The sequence below is a fragment of the Camelus dromedarius genome, chromosome 18 (assembly GCF_036321535.1).
Source record: "Camelus dromedarius isolate mCamDro1 chromosome 18, mCamDro1.pat, whole genome shotgun sequence".
NCBI lineage: Eukaryota > Metazoa > Chordata > Mammalia > Artiodactyla > Camelidae > Camelus > Camelus dromedarius.
The window spans coordinates 3,580,160-3,604,352 of NC_087453.1; the positions used below are offsets into that span (position 1 = coordinate 3,580,160).

The 24,193-nt window shown below is 56.3% G+C and overlaps 2 protein-coding genes across 5 annotated transcripts; one reads left to right on the plus strand and one right to left on the minus strand.

Moving 5' to 3' along the window:
- Positions 1–1,881: 1,881 nt before the first annotated feature.
- CTSZ (cathepsin Z) lies at positions 1,882–12,739 on the plus strand. Of its 3 annotated transcripts, none has more exons than XM_064496961.1 (6): positions 1,882–1,952; positions 2,748–2,911; positions 8,247–8,426; positions 10,315–10,465; positions 11,153–11,315; positions 12,192–12,739. In XM_064496961.1, exons 1-6 carry the CDS (start codon positions 1,897–1,899, stop codon positions 12,300–12,302), a joined length of 825 nt encoding a protein of 274 aa, XP_064353031.1. In that variant the 5' UTR covers positions 1,882–1,896; the 3' UTR covers positions 12,303–12,739. The 3 variants fall into 3 exon arrangements, with proteins under 3 accessions (XP_064353031.1, XP_031290293.2, XP_064353032.1); XM_031434433.2 differs by lacking the exon at positions 1,882–1,952 and adding an exon at positions 2,061–2,355; XM_064496962.1 differs by lacking the exon at positions 1,882–1,952 and adding an exon at positions 2,429–2,617.
- A 2-nt stretch (positions 12,740–12,741) lies between these two features.
- NELFCD (negative elongation factor complex member C/D) lies at positions 12,742–24,047 on the minus strand. 2 transcript variants are annotated; one of them, XM_064496960.1, is made up of 15 exons: positions 23,894–24,047; positions 20,378–20,493; positions 20,027–20,136; positions 18,948–19,057; positions 18,156–18,263; positions 17,552–17,704; positions 17,221–17,351; positions 16,430–16,595; positions 15,990–16,124; positions 15,426–15,565; positions 14,619–14,733; positions 14,019–14,114; positions 13,799–13,939; positions 13,361–13,490; positions 12,742–13,269 (listed from the first exon to the last, which is right to left on the minus strand). In XM_064496960.1, exons 1-15 carry the CDS (start codon positions 23,978–23,980, stop codon positions 13,235–13,237), a joined length of 1,773 nt encoding a protein of 590 aa, XP_064353030.1. In that variant the 5' UTR covers positions 23,981–24,047; the 3' UTR covers positions 12,742–13,234. The 2 variants fall into 2 exon arrangements, with proteins under 2 accessions (XP_064353030.1, XP_064353029.1); XM_064496959.1 differs by having other exon boundaries at positions 18,948–19,114.
- Positions 24,048–24,193: the final 146 nt, after the last annotated feature.

Sequence of the window (24,193 nt, forward strand, 5' to 3'; positions counted from 1 at the left end):
GTGGGTCACATGAGAACTCATTCACTTCTCCCTGCCTTGAAAGTTGTGGTTTCAGATGTCTGGACTCCCTCCCCCTCCTTCTGCCTGATTTTTCCATCACTCTGAGTCTCAGTCGCTTCTAGGGCAGGGAAACCCTGGTGTACCGCCATCTGTCAATTCTGGATGTTCTATTCTTTACCAGCCTGAAAATGTCACCATCCCTCCCTTTCCCCTGCCTCCTCCAGAGCCAATGACCACCCCCTCTGCTGTCTGACCCCTGCTGCAGGCCCCCACCTGTTGTGGCCAGATCATCAGGCAGGCCCAGCTCTGGAATTTGCCTCTCAAAACAAAAACCAGGGGCCTCATGCAGCCTGATATCTCATCAAGGTCTTGAGACCCTGTGTTCTGGCAGGAGTCACATGCCTGTGAGGCCGGCTCTGCCTATCGGAACACCTAAGCGCGTGGCCTTCCCTGAGAGCCCCAGGGCACCTGCCTAACATGCCGGTCTCCCAGCACCGCAGGGACAGAAAAGCTTGCTACGGGGCTGTTTTTTCCTGACATCAGGGGTGCGGCCCTGGACCTCGCAGCCCCAGCTTCAGAGGCCAGGCCTGGGGGCCATCTGTTTCCCATGTCGTAAACCCCGCGATTAGACTCTGCACCTCGTGGGCCCTGACAGCCTATGAGGACTCAGGAGTCCCCACGATATTTGTCACTGGGCAATACTGTGACCACTTTGGTCATTCTTCAGCAACTGTGAGCTTTTAGCGTTTTCTTTAGAAAAGACCAAAACCCCACCTCTTAGGAAGACCCCAGCTGGATGGCGGGTGTCACGGGGCCGGCGTCCTTCCTCCTGCGGACCACCTGGTCAGCTCACCTTAGCCGTGGGGGGCGGAGGCGTGGGAAAGGGCAGCCCCAGCTGGCAGCTCCCCACGAGGGAAGCGAAAGGCTTTGGGGCCGGGCCCAGTGCACCTGCTGGGGAAAACCAGCCTCTGGAGACCTGGTTCCCATGCCCCCAACCTCTCCACTCAAACCCAAGCGTTTTCTCACCGTGTGGGTGGCCACCCCATCCCGCCTCCTAACCAGGAACTGACTGGCACTAAGGGCTCTGAGGAGCCGACTTTCCAGGAAGATGAAAGACACCTCAGGGGGTAAAACCGGAGTCCAAGCTTTGCCTCAGTGATGGCATCTCAGGAGCCAGGACTGAGCCCTCCTGGGATTCCGTGGTCACCTCAGCGCTTCCATGGGTGGTCATGGAAATTGCTGGAAGTACACAAGACAGACACTGATTTCTGATTGCAGGCTTAGCACTGGCAGGGGGACAAACGGGGGGGGGGGGGGTTGGCAGTGCCTGTTAGTCCCCGGGAGAGAATTCTCTCCTCTGAGGACCCTGTAGCAAAGGCTGTGGGCCCTAGAACAAAATGCCTGGTCCCCTTCCTTCCAGGACGAGGGAGGCCAGTCTGTGGCTGGTTCACATGACCACCACCCGGGTAGAACTCAAGGAAGGGAAACTCCTGAGTTACGAAACCAAGGCCCCGGGAGCGTGCGGTGGGGGGGGGGGTCCCACTTCTGCTCTGGGTTCTCCATGTGGAGATGAAACGCTTTGTTGGCAGAAACCTTGCTGAGCAGCTTTGGAAGCTGGAATGTAGAATTAATGATTCATGTGTCAAGTGACATTTTCCTTTAGGGGCACTTTCTACAAGGCTCCTGCCTCCCCAGCAAGGGCCGGGGACCTCCAGAAAGGGTGTTCATAAGGAAAGATCGGGGCATAATTCTACGGAGACAGCGGCCTCTCCTCCCAGGACTTGGGGAGATCCCTGCCCATCATTCCTGGGAGGCCTGGGTCCAGGTGGGATGAAGGCAAAGGCGGCAGCCTCTCCCGGGCCCAGCGTCCCAAGAATCCAAGGACCCTGAGAGTGAATGAGGTCTGACTGCGATGTGCTCCGTGGGAGGCGAGCGGCTGGCGGTGGGATCAGGTCTGCGGTCCGGCCCGAGGGCCTGGCGCGTGACCCCAGGCGGGCGGCCGGCCGTGCGGGCGTGTGGGCGGGCGGGGCGGGGCCGGGTCACCGGGGACAGGAGCGCGCCCCGCCCCGGGGGAGTGTCCCGCCCGGGCGCAGCCACCTTAAGGGCCGGGCGGGGCGCGGGCGGAGGCCGACGGAGGGGTGCTCGGCGCGGGATCTGAATCGGGGTCCGGAGTGGCATCGGCTCGGGAGCCATGGGGTCGTCCGGGCCGGCGCGGCCGGGGCCGCCGCCGCCGCCGCTGCTGCTGCTGCTGCTCGTGGTGCTGGCGGGCGCGGCGCGGGCCGGCCTCCACTTCCGCCCGGGCGGCAGCTGCTACCGGCCCCTGCTGGGGGACCCGCTGACCCAGCTGGGGCGCAGGTCGGCGCGGCCTGGGGGGCTGCCCATCTCGCGGGGCTTCGCGCGTGCTCCCGCCTTTAGGGGCCCCCGGCGCCTCCTCGGGATGCGGGGAACAGGGGCGCCCTGCCTCCCTTGACCTCTGAGGGTCAAATGCAGCGCCTTTGCTTTGGGGATGCGCTCTCCTACACTGGCGGGTTGGACCAGCCCCACCTGTGCAGACAGCAGATCAGCCGCTCATGGGGCCCTGCCTCCTTCTTACTCCCCAGAGGGCGGGGGTCGCCTGGTGTGAGATGGCTCACTCCCACTCCCTCTCATGTTGGGGAGGGGAGAGGGCTCTGGGGAGCGCTGCCTGGCCTCCACCCCCACACCCAGGAGCCCTACTGCTAATTCTTTTGGTGGTGGTCTGTTCCCAGGACATACCCCCGGCCTCATGAGTACCTGTCTCCATCTGATCTGCCCAAGAGCTGGGACTGGCGCAACGTGAACGGGGTCAACTATGCCAGTGTCACCAGGAACCAGCACATCCCCCAGTACTGCGGCTCCTGCTGGGCCCACGGCAGCACCAGCGCCATGGCGGGTAGGTAGGGGGCCCATGGCCCCTCAACTGTGGGCCAGAAGGGCCTGTCCAGCTGCCTTCATGTCTGCACACATGGCTGCAGCCCAGGGTCCCAGAGGACTGTGTTTCTATGCCAGGGCTGGGCCTGTGATGGGGTGTCTGAGCCTCTCAGGCCTAGGGGAGCTGACCTAGGGGAGGCCTCGGTGACACGTGCCGTGTGGGGCAGGCCTCCCTGGGCCCTGTGGGTGGCCAGCAGTCACAGGACTGAAGCCCAGTGACGAATGGCTCCCAGGGCCTTTCCTCTCCCACCTCGGCCCCTAGGGATCAGACCGCAAACTCACTAAACTCTTTGCTGGTGTTTGGGGGCCGGAAGTGAAGCCGATTTTCAGCCTGAGTGAATATTTGAGAGAATGTCTATCCTGGGCTTGGAATATTGAGCCAGGCTGGCTGTTTTCCCGTTGGGACCTTAGCCATCCGGCCACAGTGAGGGTAGGGAGGCTCGTGGCCGATAAGGAGGGGGAGTCCGTGCCTCCCTGGGCTGCCTTGGGAGGGATGGGGGTGAGAGGCTGAACCCCAGCCTAGGCTTTCTTCTGCCGCAGGCCGGCCTGGCGGCCTGGGGGTGGGGGGCTCTGCCATCTCCAGCCTAGGGTTCCCGGAGCCTACAGACATGCTGAAATTCCACCGCAGAAGAGACTCCCTGACTTGGGTGGCTCATAGAGCAGGCCTGCTGTAGGTGTGGCCTTGTGTTAATCAGATGAACAGCAGTGTGGCCACTGTCCCGGTCAAGGCTTAGGACTCAAGCAATATGCCAGTTAAGCCTCCCAGCTGCCCTGTGTTTGCTCCCACTTTGCAGATGAGGAAACTGAGGCTCCTGGCAGGGAGAATTGGCCATGTGTGAGTGACAGCTGAGAACAGAGCCCAGAAGCCTGGGCTTTTGGCCAGGACCTCTGCTGGGCTGTCTTTAGGGTGAGGAGTCGGGATGGGGTCTGGACCCCAGGGCTGGCCAGCTGTAGCTGGGGCATCTGGTGGGGTCTCCCTGGTGGCCCTGCTGGTCTTTCTTGGGGGCTGGTGAGGAGATCCCTGGGGCTGGATTGTACTTCTGACCCTTCAGGGAGGAGGAGGATGGGGCTGGTATTTGAAGGTGCTGGAGCGCTTCCGGGCAAACTGGGGTAGAGATGGATGGGCCCTGGAGAATGTGGAGCCACTGGCAGACTTTGGGCAGGGTGTGGGCAGGCCTTGAGGCCCTGGGCAAAGGCTGGGCAGGAAGGCTCCTGGGTCTTGAGGAACTGAGAGGGCCTTGTGGTGAGGCTTGGGTGGGGTGAGGGGGAAGCTGAAAAGGTCACCAGGGGCCCTACCCCCAGGGGAGGAGTCTGTCAGAGCCTCAAGGGCTCTCCAAGAGGGAGTCACAGGCCAAGGTTTGCTTTTGTCAAGGAGGGCGGGGCCGGGAGGGGATGGCGGATGCCTTCCTTTGACCCGAGCCCTCCTTTGACCTGGTGCCTTTTCAGAGGTCAGACCTCCACTGACTGCCTCGAAATCTCCTGGGCAGATGCCTGCTTCTCTCCTCTCTCCTCAGACCTCTAACGATTTCCCCGCAGCCAGCATCTTCTTCCTCTTTAACTGAGAAAATAGAAACTCCCAGAAGGGGACTTCCACGGCGCCCGGCCCAGCTGCCACCTCACTGGCCGGGTTCCTCTCATCCCTGGGTGTCTGACATCTGAACCACCGCCCCCCACCCCCCACCCTGGGGGCTGGGACCCGGCCTTCGCTGAACAAATGGGCAGGGGGCCTCGATGCCACCCCGCTTCCTGCTGCCACCCCATTTCTGGGCTCCTAGAAGAGTCCACAGGTTCTGTCCTGGCCAAAGTCACCAGTATGGGGCTGCATGTGGCAGGGCCAGTGATCACCCTGTCCCCATCCTGCTTACACCCTCCCCACCAAAACGCTTTCCTCACCTTTCGCTTTCTCCCTCCCGCCCTGGCCGTTCCTTCTGTCCCTTCACCAGCTCCTCATCCTTCCAACTTAACCTCTGGACACCGGGTTCCCAGGACCCTTCATCTGGACCCAATCTGTGCACCCACCTGCCACCTTCCCTCCCGCTTGGACACCTGACACCTCCAACCTCACAGGGTCGTCCTTCCACTACCCCCTTCACCCCCAAATCAGTTCTTCCCTGGCCTCCCCACTCACACAGTGAGACCACCATCCTCCCCTGACTCAGGCCAAAGCCCAGGGGCTCCTTAGCATCCAGTCCCACTCACCCATTAAGATACCCCGTGTGTGCTCTTGCCAGAGCTACCTGACCAGTCCCGCTGCTGCCCCCTGGCCGCCCTGCCTCGGGCCTCGACCAGCTTCACCAGCTCTGACCCAGATCGGGTCCATTTCTGCTCTGCTTGAAACCCCCCAAGATTTCAGGCCGATAAAACAAAATCCTTAGTTGCCACAGAGCCTATGTAAACTGGGACCCAGTTTGGAAGCCAAGAGCTGCAGAACAGGAGGTCCCCTCTCAGGCTAGATCCCTGTCCCCCTCCCATGGGTGCCACCCTCTGTAGGTGATGCGCTGCCCACCCCAAATCTTCTCCCCTGTTTTCCTCGGCCCTGCATTCTCCTGCTTTCACGTTTACATCTGTCTACTGTCCCATCTCCCCACCAGGCACCCTCACATGGGTGGGAGCTTTGTTTTGCTTGCTGAACAGAGCCTGCTACACTGCAGGTGAAGGGGCCGCTGTGGATGGGAGGGGAAGACAAGAGAGCAGGTGGGGAGGGGATGTGTCAGTTGCATCTGGGCTGTGCTGAGAAGCAAGTTAGACCCTCGAGGGGTGGGTTAGGTAGGGATTGGATCCAAGAGTCAGGTGTGGACGGGAGGCCAGAACTGGGCTGCGGCACCCTTACCTGAAGGAAGGAGTGGGCTCCTGTGAGGCAGGGGGGTGATAGGAGACAGATGCAGCCTGGGAACCCAGGGCAGGACCTGCTTCCGGAGGGTGGGCAGCCAGTCTGCTGACCACTGCTGGGGAGGGGCAAGATCAGATGAGGAATTAGAGAACCGTCAGCCTGGAGATCAAGGGTTTTGACCCCAGCAGCTTCAGCAGAGGGGAAGGGACAAAAACGGGCATGGCTTGGGCATCAGAGAGAAGGTGCCAGCAGCGGAGATGGGGGGAGCGGGCGTAGGACCACCCTTTCAGGAGCTGAGCTCAGCAGCAGAGAGAGGGGCAGTGAGTGGAGCTGGGTGTGGGGTCGCCTGAGCTTTTGGCTGTTGTTTTCAGGTAGGGTCCACACGCATGTGTGGGTGCTGATGCAGTGAGAGAGAGGGACCCAGGGGCCAGGGGGACCTAGGCAGGCAGGCTGGTGCGGACACGCCACCTGCTGTCACAGGAAGCAGGTCTGTGATGCAGAAAGTTGATGAACTGGGTGGCAGAGAGATGAGGGACCTGCTTTTGAGTCTTCAGTGAAGTAGAAGCAGTCTTCAGATGGAGCAGGGACAGTTCCAGGGGACTCGAGTTGAGAGACACTGAGGGAGGGACCCTCATGAATTTGCCCATCTGACTGGTGGGCCTGGCGTGAGGACAGCCAGCCGGCCGGGCTCTCTGTCTCTGTGCAGGCCAGGAGCAGGAGATTGGCTCAGCCACCAAGGACCACAGAAGGGAGGCCTGGGTTGGGGGGATGCAGGATGATGACGTGCTGGGGACCTGAGTTGGGTGCAGGGTGAGAGCACATAGCAGGAGGTGGATGTTGAAAAGAATGGGTTGTCACTGGATTGGGTGGGGGTCCCATAAGGTCATCTAATGCTGGAGTGGGGACCCTGGGGTAAGCGAGCTGAAGAGAGGATGGGCGATGTGAGATGCAGGGCGCTGGTACCCGAGGTCTGGAAGATGCTGCAGGTCGTCCGGTTGTCTGCTGGAGCAGGGGCTGGGGGAATGCGGAGAAGGCCAGTGTGGGCCGGGTGGTCCGCAGGGATGTGGAAGCCTCTCCAGGCTGGCTGGAGCAGCGCAGGTGGAGTTGAGGTCATCATGGAATGAGGGAGGGGCCGCAGGGACAACGAGTGAGAGGGAAGGGAGGTGGCACAGTGTGCAGGGGTGCTGGGAAAGCTGGAGGACAGAGGACAGGACCAGGCCCCGTGTGCCCTGTGTACAGACACGTACTCTCCTCTCAGCCAGTCTGAAAGTGGCTGCAGCCTTCTGGCTTCTACTCCGATACTTGAGCGAGTGTCTCCCCTGGATGGGGTCATCCCTGCGTAACCACAGCATGTAAGAAAACCAAGACACAGGAGATTTCCAGCGGAAGCAAAGTGGGTAACAGCAGTGGGGGTGAAGGGGGCCGTCCCCCACCTCCAGGCCTTGCCCAGCACGGGGCGAGGCTCCCAGCGGAGCTGCCAGGGGCTCAGCAGCCAGGGCCAGGCTTCCCGCCGTTTGCGAAGCTCCTGCTGTGTGTTGAGCAGCACGGATGGGACCAGGGGCTGCAGCTGTGAACGGAGCCCCGTGGGAGGGGCCGCGGACCAGGAAAGTAAGGGGAAGAGTGAGTGTGTGAAGTGGTGCCAGCTGGAGGGTCAGCGAGGCTCGGGACGGCGCTGGGAGGGGCAGAGACAGCCGGGGGACTGCTGAGAAGGGAGCTTGGGGAGACCTGGAAAGAGGGCCCAAGGAGGGATGTCCACAGAGGGGTGTCCCCGGGAAGAGCACTGGGGAGATGCAGCTGGGGGTGGCCTGAAGGACAGGCTGCGGGCACGTGGCTGGTGACTGGTGGTAGGTTCCAGAAAGCACAGGGCTGCTCAGATGAGTAGCTGGAGAGCCCTGTGGGCAGGGGGGCCTGGGCGGTGTGACCCTGGGGATGAGGTGGGCCTGGGGCTGCAGGAAGAAAGGAAGGGTGCGCTTGGAGGGGGCCGCTTGTGGGCAGAGGGCGTGGGCAGAGGGCCTGGCCACTGTCATCAGGTAAAGAACGGGTGGGGCCGTGGTGAGATCTGACTTGGAGGTGTGAACATTAGGCGAGGCCACGCGGCGGGTGGCGGGGTGTGTGGCTATGGAGTCGTTGCCTTGGGAAAATGGAAAGTGAGGTGACTGGCCCACGTTGGGTTGGCTGCAGGGCCTCACAGGATTCTGTCTGTGCGTGAGAAGGGAGATGGGCCAGCGGGCCCTGGGTGGGTGCCGTGGGGCGGTCTGTGCTGTTGGACACCTTCCCTCGGGGCCAGGTCTGTATCAGCCTGCAGGCAGGACACTCCTGGCCCGGCCCCCGTGGTGCGCAGACACACCAGCGTGGGGAAGAGGCCCCGAGTGCTCCCGGGAGATGGGAGACCCGGGAGGAGAGGGACGCGCGGCACCGGGAGCGCGGGCGGCCAGGCTGACCGGGTGGCGCCGCCCCTGCCCTGCAGACCGGATCAACATCAAGAGGAAGGGGGCGTGGCCCTCGGCCCTGCTGTCTGTGCAGCACGTCATCGACTGCGCAGACGCCGGCTCCTGCGAGGGGGGCAACGACCTGCAGGTGTGGGAGTACGCCCACCTGCACGGCATCCCCGACGAGACCTGCAACAACTACCAGGCCAAGGACCAAGGTAGGCCGGCCGCCCCCCGTACACCTGTCACCCTCTTCCCCAGAGACACACTTCTCAGGCCCTGTGGCCAGGGCACTGGGGGTCGGTGGGACAGAGGTGGGAGCCCCCTGCCGCTGGGGGATCAGGGAACTGGGGCCTGGGGTCCTTGTTGAGAAGACCAACAACAAAGACTTGGGGAGGGGTCTCCAGACTGTGTGTCCTGCGGCCAGGCCTGGCCATGGCATTTGGGTTCTGATGCGCTGGCATTCTGGTGGTTTTTCATGGGCCTTTGTTAGGGGAACACTTGTCGAGGGGAGAGTAAGTTTTCCAGGAGCAGGATGGGGAGAGCAGGCCGGCTGTGCCCCAAAATGGAAGCAGCAGTTCCGACTGGAACCCAGGATTCTGGTGGATTTGGAGCTGAGGGGGCACTGCATGGACCAGGGGACCCCAGCTGGCCTGGAATTAGCACATTCTTCAGGCTGTTCCCCTTGGAAACCAAAGGAAAAAAAGCCCTACACTCATAGTGGGTAGATTTAAGTCACCTGTCCCAGTCAGAGCTTCCTCGTAACCAGAGCAGAGAGCCAGGATAAACTCAAAAGGCCACCTGAGACAGGAGGGGCAGGACTGCCAGCAGCCCGGGGACTTCCCTGCCTCTGCCATCTCCGTCTATAAAAGGTATGCTCTGGCCCCTGGGCCTACCCTAGGCGCCATCACACGCCCACGGGGGCCCTCGCCTTGCCTCCTGGGCCATGTGGCCCAGCCAGAAGGAATCCCCCCAGACGGATTGGGTGAGTCTTGTTGAACTGGTAGATACAGCTGGGGTCAGAGAACCAAGGAGAGGTGCCCATGACTGATGAAGAGGATGGGGGAATTGAAGACTCGGAATTGGGCATCAGGTGGTCCCTGGGGCTCCACCCACCGGGAACTGGTCTTGTCCATCCCAGGGCCCTTGGGCCCACGCAGCAGGACAGGGCCAGGTGGAGCTAATCACCTGTTGTTTGCAATGAATATTCTTGTCTTTCTTATCAAATGTGGGCACAGATCCACCTTTTTCCCAGTTGTATTGGGCATTTGGTGTCCAAGGGACGAATTAAACCAACACTTTAATCCTCGAGGAATTTAATGTCCTGGGGGGAGGAATCTGGACAGATAAGAAACTAAACAGAAACAGCTAACATGAAAGCAGTAAAAAGTGGGGCTGAGGGCCCAAGGCAGGATGGGTGGGGTAAACAGTGATAATGTCTAGGGTCTAGGAAGAATGCAGGTGATGGTGTGGAGTCTTCCAGAACTAACAGTTATAATTTTTTTTAAACAGCCTAATTCTGGGGGGAGGGTATAGCTCAAGTGGTAGAGCGCATGCTTAGCATGCATGAGGTCCTGGGTTCAATCCCCAGTACCTCCTCTAAAAATAAAACAATAAACCTAATTACCTCCCCCAACCAAAAAAAAAAAAAAAGGAAAAAAGTCTAATTCTTGATACCTCCTCAAACCAAAATAACAACAAAAAAAACTTATTTTTTTCAAAGACGTGTGGGCCTGCTCACTATCCAAAAACACTATCATCTTAAAAGCTAATGATTTGAGTACACGCTATTCTCAGCTGTAGAGTATCGTGAAAAGGCCTTTTTCCTGGCCTTTAAAGGAAAAGAAAAGATAAACTTTTGAGGGCCTACTATGCGCTAATTAATGTTTATCTGTCTTTTCCGCCATGGCCTGGGGAAGGGCTTTTCCTAAGTTCTTTGCAGCTGAAAGGTCGTCATTAAACAGCCCCGCCGGCAAGCTGATTTCCATTATTAATTAGCTGCTGGACGGAGAGCGCAGGGAGAAAGGTGGAGGTGAGATCTGGGTGCTTCCTGTCAGCAGCTGAATGAGGAAACAGCCTCACGCTGGCTCTCCTGCTGTCCCCCAGCGTGTGACAAGTTTAACCAGTGTGGGACGTGCACGGAGTTCAAGGAGTGCCATGTCATCCAGAACTACACCCTCTGGAAGGTGGGCGACTACGGCTCCCTCTCCGGGAGGGAGAAGATGATGGCCGAGATCTACGCCAATGGGCCCATCAGGTGAGGCGCCAGGACCCCGCCGGGCTGGTCGCCGGGCGTCTCGCCCCTTTCCTTCTGGCCCCTTTCACGAGGCTGGAGGCACAGCTGCCACTGAGTTCTCTCTAAAGCAAAGCTGAAATGACCAGGCACCCGGCGTAGGAGGATTGGGAGTGAAGCACATACGCGGGGAGGTCCCCGGGGTAGGCGGGCCGCGGGACCAGCCTGGGCTGGGGCCGGGGGGCGCCGAGGGGGTGAGCACGGAGGTCTGGGCAGTCATCGGATGCGCGTTCCCCAAGGTGGGTGTACGTGAGTGTTTCTAACAATGGTAAATAGTTTCCATTTGAAGTGCTAATTCTTGGTAACTGTAGGTTTTCTGTGTCTGTGAGTCTGTTTTTATTGTTACAAGTTCATTTGTGTCATTTTTCTAGATTCCATACCTAAGTGATATCATACGATATTTGTCTTTCTTTGCCTGACTTTACTTAGTCTGATGATCTCCGGGTCCATCCATGTTGCTGCAAATGGCATTTTATTCTTTTGTATGGCTGGGCAGTGGTGTGTGTGTGTGTGTACGTACGTATGTACGTACATCACATCATCTTTAACGGGGGGGGGGATGGGGAGGGCGGAGGGATAAATGGGGAGTCTGGGATTTGCAGATACTACTGTTTTCTTTTAAGTGCTCATTCTTGAACTGCTTGCTCTCAGCTGCGGTATAATGGCAACAGAAAAGATGTCTAACTACACTGGAGGGATCTTCGCAGAATACCACGAGAGGGCCTTCATAAACCACATCATTTCCGTGGCTGGGTGGGGTGTCAGCAACGGCATCGAGTACTGGATTGTCCGCAATTCGTGGGGAGAACCGTGGGTAAGACGCCTTCCCCGAGACCCCGCTTCCTTTGGTGGTTCTGTTGGTTCTGTCGGTTCTGTAGCTGAGAACTGCGGCCCCGAGCGGGGGGGGGGGGGGGGGGGCTTGGTGCTCCCGCGCAAGAGCAAGCATGGGGCCGTCCCCGTCCTGGGCATACAGCATCCCTGGCCCCAACTCGTTAGACGGCAGTTGTTCCTTCTCCGTACCCCCCAGCTGTGACAACCAAGTGTCCCCACACGTTGCCAGTGTCTCCTGGGGGAGGCGGGGGACCGCCCCGGCTAAGCAGCACTGCTTGGGAGGTGTCCGTTTAGCTCGCTTATTCCTTTACAACCATCTCATTCTTTTTCCTGTCATAGTTCCAGCTCTCCTAAGTAACACTGTGGAGTTTCTTCAAAAATACTTTGACTTGGGTCAAAAATCTAAGGGAATTAACTGCCTTTTCATTTCTAAGACCTAGCATTAACCATTAACAGCTTAAGATACAGAAATTCACTATTATGAAGCGGGGGGAAATGACTCACGTCGAAGCGATGAATCTCGGCAGTTTCTATTAAACGGCCACAGACGGGGGAGCAGCAGGCGAGGCGTCCGGTCTAAAGACCCAGCGTTTCATTGCGTTGATTAGCTTCTGGCACACAGGGCCGAGCACCCCTCACGTCAAACGTTTGCTAAGCTAAATGCTTCACAAACGCTTTCCGAATAGGGGTCCCGAGAGGGCAGGGGCAGCCGAGTGGGCGGCCTGGATGCTCAGGTGCCCGAGCCTGGGGTGGGTGAAGAGGCGGAGGAGGGGGTGGGTCTGGGGCCGAGAGTGGAGGGAGAGCCGGGAGGGGGGTTGGGGGGGGCAGACACACAGCTGACTTGCGGTCCCACCCCCAGGGCGAGCGGGGCTGGATGAGGATCGTGACCAGCACCTACAAGGATGGCAAGGGCGCCAACTACAACCTTGCTATCGAGGGGCAGTGTTCGTTCGGGGACCCCATCGTTTGAGGGATGTCGCTGAAGGAGCAGTTTCCAAGGAAATGAGAGCGCCAGCTGGGACCAGAGGCTCCCTCGTCTCAGGCCTGAGCGGAAGGAACTAGGGGGTCACAGTCACATACCTGACGGCTGGGAGGGCACTGAGCGCCCAGGGGGCGCCGTCAAGTGTGAGACAGGCTGAAGGAGCATCCCGAGGGGAGCCCGAGAGGGCAGGACTGGGATGCCCGCAGGGACAGCGTCCTGCCACGAAGGCGGCAGGAACCACCCGAGAAGCCATCCGCACGACCTCCGTGTCCTGCCGCCTATGGTTTGGCGACCGGGCTGCAGTGCGGTGGCGAAGAGCGAAACTGCGGACGTCTCGCGGACTCCTAAGTCACCTTGAAAAGGGGGGGAGGGGGCGGCGGTCTCATGTTGCCCCAGTGATGAATAAAGTGCACAGCTTCACAGCAGCCCCGAGCCCGTGTGCTTTATTTACACAGCAGCACGGCACCACCAGGGCCTGCGCCTTCCAACGCAGACAGGCTTCTTGTTTTTGGAAAATTAACGCGTCACAGTAATATGAACGAACCATCAGGTCTGGTGAAAACCTTAAGTCATCTTTGAAAATAGTTCACCTAAGTCTCGGTTTCTGACTTTCCACCGCCCTGGGGCTGACAGGTGGCTACACCCCGAGAGGTAATGGGAACCCAGCTCCGATACTGGGGGAAGTGAATTCTGGAAACAGGATTCATGGGCAGCCCTGGACTTACAAGGAGAGGGGACCGTTCATAATAGCAGGTTTTCACTTTGCTAACAGTTTCCTTTTTAAAAGAGTTACCCACCTCCTCCCACCAGAGCCCATTTCCAAGATGCTGACTGGGCCTCTTCAACCGTAGCTTCTGGAAAGGGTTCTTCCACAGCTGGCTTCCTGGAATGTTCTGCTCAGCCCTGGAGGACGCTCTAAGTCAGTTCACCAGGATGAAGTTAGACTTGCAGTGAGCTTCAGGGGACAGAAGGAAAACAGGCACTGGGTTAGACACGACGGAAATGACGACATATAAAACCCGCGGAGACCCTCCCGCCAGCCCTACCTATGAACTCTGCCACAGGGTCATGCTCGCCTTCCGTTTTGATGGTGCCTGCGATGCTGTCGTTTTCCAAGATGGGGAGGAAAAGCTGCACAAAGTCAGAGGTGTACGGAGGGGCGATGACATCCAGGACCTGCAGGAGGGCCGGACTGTGAGCTGGGGAAGTGGCAACTGTGGGGCAACCACCCTCCCTCCCCACTTTGCTGCTTCCAGGCGACAATTCCCACCTCCAACACTAAGACACCCAGGGGTTAATGCAGGTAAAATTCACAATACGTTCCTGCAGGTGGGAGCTGTTTGGTAAGCTGTTATCTGTGTCACTGTCATCACCACAATTATCAGAACGCACAGTTCTCAGAGTTAGGTACAAAGAAATTAAGACAAAAAGGGCACTGCTAGGGTAAACAGAATGAAACAGGAAACAAACGGTGTGTTGCTGACCTCAGTTACAAAATAGCGAATGAGTGAAATGTCGGTGTCCAGCTTCTCCAGACACTTTCGGATGTAACTGACCACGGGAAGTACGTAACCTCGACTCAGCAGGTGGACCATCCTGTCCAGGAGCGTCTTCTTCAACTCAAGCTACAAGAGTGGGGGCAAACAGTCTCTTAGAAAGGGGGCATCTCCCCCACTATGCCACACCCTGGGGCCACCCGCTCACCTGCTCCATCACGTCCAGCTGGGAGTGCTCAGTCTCAAACAGCTTGACCAGCAGCTGCAGGACCTGGGGGTGCAGGAGCTGGTGGCAGGTGCTGATCTACAAACAGGCCAAAGGGAGCCTCCCTGAGCACTGCGGTTGGGTCTCTGGGCGCACCCTCAGCCACGGATAACCGCCATCACCGTTGTGGCCACAGAGACGGCTTACGGCCGCCCCCAGCAGTCCCCACCACTCAGCCCCGGGCTGGTCAGCTTCCATACCATTCCTCATCCCCACAGGGACACTTGATAAAAGTGGAGAAATCTATAGAGTCACTGAGACTAGTTCCTTAAAAGGAAAATCCTCATTTAGAATAGAAATAACTAGCTTTGAAAAGAATGTCTTCTGAATGCACTGAACAGGTGGGCTGGAGGGACAGGCACAAGCGATAGTCAGTATCTTGTAATAACCTTTAACAAAAAGAATATGCAAATGAATGTATGTACACACGGGCACGACCGGGACACCATGCTGTACTCCAGAAACTGACACTGCGACTGACTGTACTCCAACAAGGCAAATAAACAAGAAAAGGCACAGACGCAGAGGACGCAGCCCGCCTACCTCGTCCAGCAGCGCCAGGTGTACCGGGGTGTGGTCAGTCTGCAGCTGGAAATACCTTGGTTCTGACACAGTCCAGTCCACCCACTTCAGCACCCCCATTGCCACTACTGGAAACCTACAGGTACATGAGGCAGAATGTTTCCTTTAAACAAAACTTAAAAAAAAACAAACATCGATGCTGAATGGTTGGGAAGATTTACAAAACAACAACTCTGTCTGTCCCACTGATCCACTCTTGCGTCTGCTCAGCCAGCATCTTCTGAGACGTGCGGCGCAGGAGCCCGAATTCCACCCCCAGTGACTGGGGGCCACTTCACTGCTTTCAAGCGAAAGTCAGTGAGCCTGGTGGACTGGGCTGAAGTTTACTTTTAATTAGCAAACCCTTTCTTTGACCCTAGAACAAATTAACGGGGGAAAGATTCAAATGCCTAAGAGGGCACCCTACTTGTAAGCTTTTCTAGTAAATGCTTAATTTATATAATTGGCATAATCACAAATCATTTCCATCTAGGCAATACTTCATTGGTCTATCTTTCACTGTAACTAGACCCTTTGCTTCAAATCAATTTCTGTATTCTGGTTGGCCTTCCTTTTTCCTTCCTTTTTGTGAACAGACTTCTGGCAAGTAAATACCTGAAAATTACTCATGCTAACAGTTTAAACTTCTCTATATACATTTAACAAAGAAAAAATAAATAAAATGAGTAAGTATCTCTGAATCTTTTTATACTTTTTGAGCTTTTAACATGAAAACTCACACGGCCCCCTCCCGAAAGAACCCCGTCTGGAAGTGTTACCTGTGCTCACCTGATGCACTGGTAGAGCGTGCTCAGCTCGGCCACCAGCTCAGATGCCCCTTTGTTCTCATTGCAGCACAGATTGTGAACAGTTTCAACAGCTTTTGACGTTGACTTCAGCTCATCTTTGTTGATGCTCACCCGCTTGTTCTGAAAGCACAGGAGAGCCGGTGACTCCTGACGGGCACACATCCTCCTGGGGGTGGGGGTGGGGGTGACCCTGTGTCCGCCCTTCTCTCTGCAAACCATCTTCCCCATCTCCCAGGTCAAACTTCCCAGCCACATACGGCACACAGAAACTGAAAGCCAAGGAGACCGTCGTTTGCCTGTGGCTAGGGAAATCAGTTCATCTTTTAAGTCACTTCCAATTACAGTTTGAATTAGTATTATAGATGCGATGCACATTTTCTTGAGACATTTAGCACTTTGACTGTTTGATGTGTAAACACTAGGAAAGATACTTCTCACACTAGTTGGGCTCATGATTTCTTGCAGCCAAAATGCCCAAATGACACCAAGGAGAAGAGGTGTCTTGTCTCCCTGAAAGTCCAAGAACTCGCAGAACTGAGGGCACCTTCTTCCAGGTCTCCACCACGCTGGCTGCGTACGCCAAGATGTGGATGTACTTGTGCTTGTGGTCCTGGTTGATTCTGGCCCCGGGTTTGAAGAGCGACTGCATAAACAGGTCCAGGAAGGCCGGGACCCGAATCTGCAGAGAAACACACAACTCACTGAGAAGGAAAGAGAGAGAAGGTAGGTAAGTCCATACACACTTGTGGGGGACTGCCGGCTTACATCCACCCCTGCAGGCGCCCTGGGCATGCGAGGGTCAAGCGCGTGATGAGGAAGGACCAGGGAAAGGATAGAGATATTTCAATAGGAATTTGCACTCACTGACTTAAGAGAAGTAAGAGGAACACCAACTTTCCAAAGCAGTACTTCCAACTGGCATTGAGGGTGTCCCATCTTATTTATTTATTTTTTTCCATCTTATTAAAATGAAAGGCAACTCACAAGTTCAACAGGCGGTGGGTCCATGCTTGTGAACATCTTGAACAAGACCGTGATGTCAGCCGGGTTCAGGGCGCCCTTGGACAACATAGCCCCGAGGGCCTGACAAGCCCTGGGGTAGGAGGCAGCTGTGCCCAGGGCGAGCGTGATCTGACTGGCATCATGGCCTCTAGGAAAAAACCACATACCCCATCATCGACAAGGTGGCACCCCACCTCGCCCTCCCCTTCCCTCTCTCCCTCCCTCCTTCTCTCACACTTATGCTTTCAACTCTTGGGGTCCCTCTGTTTCTTCCTATTTCTGCATTCACTCGGATGTTCACTAATGGACCCGAGAAAACAGCGTTTACAGCTAACTGGGGAAGAATGACTCAGTCCGGCTCACAGACTTCCCAAAAGGAACCATGTACTTTTTGTGTATCTTAAGATTCTGTTAGTAGAAAATAAAGCTAGTAAGGGCTAATTTTGTTCAAAGATACAGGCAATCTAACAATTAGATGACTGAGTAACTGTTTCAGGACTGTTGTCATTTGCCACTGATGAATCCCAATACATTGGGAATTCAGGTTCATAAAAACAGTGCATTAAACGATAATCAGATACTTTACAAAATATTCAATAGAGCAGAACTTTACAATGCAGGCTGTCTCCATGTAGTGAGAACCACCCTGACTCTTCTAGCTCTTCAGGTTACCAGGATGTTTACTTATATGTCAAAATGGAAGAGAGAGCCTTCGTTTGCGGAAACAGGGCAATGGGAGGGGTGCGGAGGGAGCACCCGGGAGCCCCGCTCACTTCTCCTGGGCGAAGCGCTGAACCTCCTGTGCGATCCTGCGCACGGCGGAGCCGCCCTGCTCCTCCTGGGCCAGCACGGACATCATGGCCTGAGCAAACAGGTACGTGTGCTCCCCGTGGCACACCATCTTCTGAAAAATTGCAGGGAGAGAGTGTTAGGACGCATGATCGCAGCAGTGACACCTGTAGACAGAAGAGCGAGACGCCAACCGTTCTGCATGGGAGGCGCCTTCCGAGCCAGACAGCCTCCACACAGAGCACCTCATGTGTGAACGCGTGGGACCCAAAACAGCCTCCTTGTAATCAGAGCTTCAGAAAGTAAAGAACTTACAGCAAACTCAGGGAGATTTTTTTCAAGGTTTTCTTCTCCTCCGTCCAAAATTGTAGCTAGAGAGGTACGCAGTACTCTGGAAAACACCTCCAGCTGCTGGCAGGCTGTGGACACGCTGGTTATCTCCCCTTGGTATCCTGCATCAGAGATAAGCTACAACGCAGAAATAAGCAGCCAAACACAGTGTCCTCAGGCCCACCCGCCACGTCTGGGGTGGGGGGTGAGGAGGGACAAGCACAACCTGGTCGCGGGGTCACACCTTTACCCGGATTCCTGCTTCACCACTAACTAGGTTTGTGGCCCCGGCCAACCACCCCCTTGGCTCTTCATGTGGGAGATGGAGAAGACGGGCCAGGCCTTCCTATGGCTCCTCTCTGAACACAAATGGCTCTGATGTGTTCCTGCCAAATCCTAAAACAGTCTACGTCAACCCCAGAACATACAGATTCCGTTTTCTTGCTCAATTTAAGACTCACTAACGTGAAACGATGAAGACCTTCACCAAACAAGCCGGTGGGACCTTTCAAAGGAAAGAGACTACCAACCAAGCAGCCCAAATAACTCTGTTCACAGACACCTGTCTCTACCCCAGGGCTCTTCCCACCTTGACGGTGAAGTTGAGCATCAGACAGTCTGGATGGGCTTCCGCCAGCTTGTAAAACAGATCTCTCCAAGTGGTGTGTGCGATCATCTGTTCAAGCCATGCGGGGGTCTGACAAGACACAAATGGCAAGATAACGGGCCCTGTGAACAATCACAGAACAGTGCGGCTGGAGAAGCCCCGAGCATCCAGCATGGCCCCACAGGCCCAGGGCTGGCGAGGACACGCGGGAGCTGAGTGGCAGAGCCAGAGCCCTGAACGCCCACTCTGGCCGGTGTAAAACTCAGCTCCGCGAGAGCGAGCTGCAAGGCGCCTCCTGGGATGCCCGAGGCCGGCGGGAGCACGTGCGCTGCGAGCCCAACTGGCTGCAGCCCAACTGGCTCTCAGCCGTCAGCCGTGTGCCCGTGACAAAGAGAATAAAGCGACTGAAATGACGCATGACGCAGGTGGTCTCGTCCGTCGTCATGTGGAGCAGCCACGAAAATGTGCCTCCGGCTCTCCGACTGTGTGACTGACAGGCCAGGGCCCGGGCCCCGGGAGTGGCACGAAACGGGAGGTGAGACCCCACTGCTCCTCCTCGCAAGCTCAGCACCCAGCTGCCTCCTGGCGTCAAGATCTCACCGCCCTGAATAGAGCATTTAACGGGCAGTTCTGTCTCTGCAAGTTCTGTCTCACACCCTGATTTCAGACCCCAACTCTCACGACACTCACACAGCCCGCCGCCCTCCACTGTATACGCGGAATTAGCACAAGACTCCAGGAACTGGTATTAGAAACAGGAAAAAGGTTCCTCACCTCTCCTTCTTCAGTAAAGATAGAATCCGCTTTACGGGGGTCGAAATGTTTGATCAGTAAACTCTTCAAGTGATTTTCCACAGTTTCCTGAACCTGCACTGGTTCAACACCTGACAGAAGATGAAAGCAACTGGGTGAAAGCGGCAGTCTCTCAGTTCGCTGTGTTACTGTAGAACAAGTAGAGAGATCGAGAGTCTACAAGTGCATCAGGTATCACAGGACTGCCTCTGACCACTTCGGATTTGGGGCCTCTTAAAAAATCAATATTAATCATAGTTAACGGTAAGACCCAAAAAGGAGCACAGGGCAGAACACACAAGGATGTCTGTCCACGTGAAAAGGACAGTGACATCTTCGAAGCCTTGCTAAGGACAAGGACAAACGTCCACAATAGACAGGTAGGAGGATGGAAAACCATACCCCGCCCAGGAGAACAGAGCAGATGCCAGGCAAGAGGGACATTCGCATGTAATCACCATGACAGCAAGGAACCGACCAGTTTCCGGGCAGTACTCACTCTGTGATGTCGTCTGTACCCAGTTCAGTGGATTTACAGTAAAGCTCTACTTTGATCATATTAGCTAAAAGCCATCACCATACCCAGTCCTAAACTACCCTCATTTACCGCTTGCTGTAACACACCTCAAAAGTGACGCACTAGACATGCGCTGTCTAATTCTGTATACAACAGGGCGGGGAGAACAGCGCGGGGAGCATCACATTTGCAGGCTACCTGCAAATCTCGATTATTGAATCAAAGATAAGAATCAAGAGGAAGGTATAGCTCAAGTGGTAGAGCATGTGCTTAGCATGCACAAGGTCCTGCGTTCAACCCCCAGTAACTCCTCTAAAACTAACTAACTAAATAAATAACCCTAATTACCTCCTCCCCTGCCCCTAAAAAAAAGGTAAGAATCAAGAAGATGAAAATGAGTGAGAAGTTCAGTTCTTACTTACAGAAGTCTTAAAAACCAGGAAAACCAAGAAGGCCTTTCCCATTTACCAGCATTATAATGATCCAATGGTCTATTATAAAGAGAGGGAGGTGACGAGCCATGACCAGGGCGCCCACAAAGCACCTGTCTGAATGAGCCACTCGGCCAGCAGGTTGACAGTCTGGGCCACAGCAGTATAGTTCTCCGACAAGAGCTGGATCACATTCTCCGGAGACCCTCCTGCCTGAAAATACCTAGAAAAGTCAACGAACCAGCTATGCCACTCAGATGAACGGCACAGGGCGTGGGGGTGGGGGCCCTCAGAGGGGCAGAGGAGAAGACAGGTTACTGAGATTTTTAAGTTGGGGAAGACCCCAGAAGCCTTCCATTCCAATATCCCATTATTCTTACTTTTACATGTCATCTTCTGGGTCTATTACAAAACTGTCTAAATTATCCCCGCCTCCTCCCGAACAAACCACCTTTCTCACATACCTCTTCAGAGTGTTGAAGATGGAGGGCTCCATTATATAATCCCGGGTGGAAAACTTGTGTAGGCATTCTTGCTGGACCTCGGCATCATCCTCTCCCTCTCCATAGTCATCCTCCTGCTGTTGGTAAAAAACAGCCATGCCGCCTGTTCATTAATACAGACATCCTCACCTTAAACCCACATGACGCCGTCCATGTCAAAAGTATTCCACACGCGTTTCACCTGCCTCTCACGACAGTCTCAGGAAGTACGCTGGACCAGTAACGACGGGCTAAGAAGAGGGAAGCCAGAGGCACACCAAGTGGGCTGGTCTCTCAACTGCATGCTGGCACATGTGTGTACGGTAGTCACACAAGTGCCTTCATCTCATGCAAGATACGTTATCTGGGCACCTGTTTCCTCCTCTCTTACACAAAGAACAACAGTGCCTTCTCCCATTGGGCTGTTGGGAGGATTCCGTGTGCTAATTTTTGGAAGAGCCAAGCACGGTACCTGACATTTAGTAGAAGTTCAATAGCTGTCAGCGATCATTATTGTTCTCACACATGCCACGTAACGCTTTCCAACAAGTGATTCTTGAAGGCACAAGCCATCAATTTGCTGGCAGAAAGATCTCCGACTTGCCTCGAATCAGCAGGCCTGGCTGGACACTAGGCACACACCTTGCCCACGCCTGTATTTTCACACATTGTCTACGGCCGCTTTCCGCTGTGACGGCGCGTGGAACTGTGACAGAGACCCGCAGAGCCAAAAATACTTACTCTCAGGCCCTTTATGGAGAAGTTTGCCCACCCCTGGTCTAGACTTACATCCTGAAGGCATGCTTTGGGGGCAGAGGGAACAAGATCCCTTCATTGTGGAGACCAGGGGCCTCCTCTCAGATCTTATTTGAGTGGGCGCCTTGAGTAAGGCCATGAAGGGGCGCCGGCCTGCGCCCCGAGACTCACCCTGTGCGCCTGTGCTCCTACCGGCACTCTCTGCTCCTCCACATCTTCTCTTGGGTCATGCCACCTCCCTGCTCATACATCTAGAATCTGTCTAGATCTCTCTCTCTCAAGCTCCACACTTGAGAATTCTCTTTTCTCATTTCCATCAGGATGTCCCATTCCAAACTCATGAGGTCCAAAACTGACCTCTCTTTTCCCTCTTAACAGATCTTCCTACAACCCATATTTTAGTAAAGGATTCCATCATCTACCTGTTACCCTAAACTCAAAAACCTAGGAGTGGTCCTCAATTTCCATCCACCACCCCACCCCCACATCCTGTCACAAAGACCCATCAGTTCTGTCCCCCACATGTCTACCCAATGTGGCCCCTCCTTGCACGCCTCCCTCCACCCTTCCTTATAGTGTTGCATGCCTGCAGTAGCAACGGTCCGCCAGAGGCTCAGTCTCATTCCTTCCTGATGCCACAATGACCTTCAGAAGCCACAAATCTGGTGTTTCTTTCTTGATTAAAGTTTCCTCTCTCCCTCAGAAAAGACATCCAAGTTCCAGCATGACCCTCCCCTTCCACTGGTTCTCCTGGCCACTCCCATCCCTTGCCACTCCCCACCAGCAACCTGCAGCCAGACTAAACTACTGCATTTCAGTAGCTTCGTCCATCATCTGGGCTTAACATCACAGTAGCCTCCTTACCCATCTTCCTGCCTCCCCAGATCTGCCGAACATGAGTCAAGTGAACAGATTTTGGGTCACAAAAACTGATCTACTGCTGTCTTTCAAAATCCAGTTTGTGTCACATTCCTTGACTTTCTTTCCCTCTTCCATGAAGTAAGTTAGAATGAACATGAAATGAGCACCTAGTCCACCCCTCTCATCGATGAGAGCCTGTTAGGGTCGGTGGGCCAAATTAGGATCATGATTAAAGTTCTCCAAACCCGAGACCCCCTCCAACCTCCTGTCTGGGGGGGATGTCTGGGCCCGGGTCTGCCAGTCCCAACTGCATAAGGCAAATCACTGGAGTGCTCAGTCAATAAGTGAAGGCACTGGTCCTCAGATATGGCCTCGTTGTAAACCCCTCTGACTAGAAGGGTGACAAGTACTATGACATGGTGAACAAGACGCTGGAAACCGCAACCCCCCACTAAACTGACTGACACCGAAGTTCTCACACCTGGACCACTTCGGTGGGTCAGCAGTTAGCTACAGCAGCCATGGAGACAACGGACCTGCATCGGACCCCCGGTCCTCCATTTCTTAGCTTCATGACCTTGGGCAGGCCACTAGCGCCTCCTGTCTCACTCTCTCCATTTACAAAATGAGCAGCGTGACAGCCAACTCAGTATCCTGAGCGTGGAATGAGATAATGCATGAAAGCCCGGAGCCAGCACAGGGGTTCCGTCAGCTAAATCCGAATCCGTGCACTCCACGCTAAGCCTCCAACGCCGTGGAATGACCCAACACTCGAGTGTCGGTGTCACTCCCTGTCCCACACTGTTGAACAAATCGTACTTTTCAGCAGCTTTCAAAGGCCCCTCTGAAGCGGCTCCCTCCCGGACCTCACGCCAGTTTCCACCAGGCATCTAACCACACAGGGCTCCTTTCAGCTCCAGGAACAGAGCGTCGATCTTCGCATCCTTGGACTTCTCCTTCCAAGCCCTCTTTGCACCACCCGCCCCTTCAACGAAGTAAGCTCTGCTCTGTGCTTCCTTCCTTCCAGCACCGGTTCAGTACGTCCTAAACATGCCTAAATTCTGACTCCTGATAAAAGGCAGGTTCCCAGGCTCCCCTCCAGACCAACTGCTTCGCAGTCTCCAGCGGAGGGGCCTGAGAAGAGGATTTCAAATAAGCACTTCAGATGGGTCTTAAGATGCGTGTAAGGCTGGGGTCCCCTGACTGAGCTAGAACGCCGGGTTCCGGCTTCCCAACCCTTGTCTTCAGGGGGGAAGGTTATGACCTGTCCTCAGCTTCCACAGCAAACGCCGGATGGTCCAGGATGGACGATCCTTTCCTAGTCACTTAGCCCACGGATGGCTTAAATCCGCCCAAGGCATCCACGAGTCTGGTTTTCAAAACTGTGAGGCACACGGGAGAGGGCCCAACTCCCACTTTTCCCCCTCATGATGCTGGGCTGGACTGTTTTTTGAAGAGTATTACTATCTTTTTTAACCGTGTGGCTGAGACGACTCCTCCACCTTCGACCTCACGTCCGACCCACCCGGGGACTCGGGAGCCACAGCGTCTGGCACTGAGGCCGCCCCAGCGCGGCCGGCGGTCACCAGTGGGGGCGGGGCCCTGCGGCCAGGCCCTCCCCGGGGGCCCGGGTCCCCGCAGCGCTGCCCGGCCCCGCGCCGCCCCCGCCGCCCCCGCCGCCCCCGCCGCCCCCGAGAGGTCGCGCGCTCGGCCCCCGCGGCAGCGGCGTGAGGGGCGGGCCCGCGGCGGCGGGGGGCGCGGGGCGCGCGCGGCAGGAAGGGGCGGGGCGGGCTGTGCTTGGACCATGCGGCGGGGGCGGGGCCGGCTCGCCTGCGACGGAGACCAACTGGCCTCGTCGGGGGCGCCCGGTGCCCCCCTCACCTGGCCGCTGTCCGCCTCGTCGCCCCACTCGGCCGCGCTCCCGAAGTAGTCCTCGTCCATGATGGCGCCTGGCGCGGTCCCCGCCATCCTCTACAGCGAGCGCGCGCGCGAGCACCGCGCATGCGCACGGCGGATGGGCGAGCGCACGCGCGGCCCCGCGGCCCCGCCCCCAGCGGACACGCGCCTCCGCCCAGGCGGGAAGCGAGGGGGCGGGCAGAGGGCCGGGCGGGGGCGTGGCCGAGGCAGGGGGCGGGGCGCAGAGGGCAGCCTACCAGGGCAGAGGCAACCTACGAATTTTTT

Excerpts from the sequence above, each read along its gene's own strand:
- CTSZ (XM_031434433.2), top strand. The coding sequence starts at position 2,192 with ATGGGGTCGTCCGGGCCGGCGCGGCCGGGGCCGCCGCCGCCGCCGCTG. Across the intron at positions 2,912-8,246 it reads CAGCACCAGCGCCATGGCGG|ACCGGATCAACATCAAGAGG; the intron begins GTAGGTAGGGGG and ends CCTGCCCTGCAG. Across the intron at positions 11,316-12,191 it reads ATTCGTGGGGAGAACCGTGG|GGCGAGCGGGGCTGGATGAG; the intron begins GTAAGACGCCTT and ends TCCCACCCCCAG.
- NELFCD (XM_064496959.1), bottom strand. The coding sequence starts at position 23,980 with ATGGCGGGGACCGCGCCAGGCGCCATCATGGACGAGGACTACTTCGGG. Across the intron at positions 15,566-15,989 it reads TGGTGGAGACCTGGAAGAAG|AACAAGCGGGTGAGCATCAA; the intron begins GTGCCCTCAGTT and ends CTGTGCTTTCAG. Across the intron at positions 14,115-14,618 it reads ACCTGGCGCTGCTGGACGAG|ATCAGCACCTGCCACCAGCT; the intron begins GTAGGCGGGCTG and ends GCCTGTTTGTAG.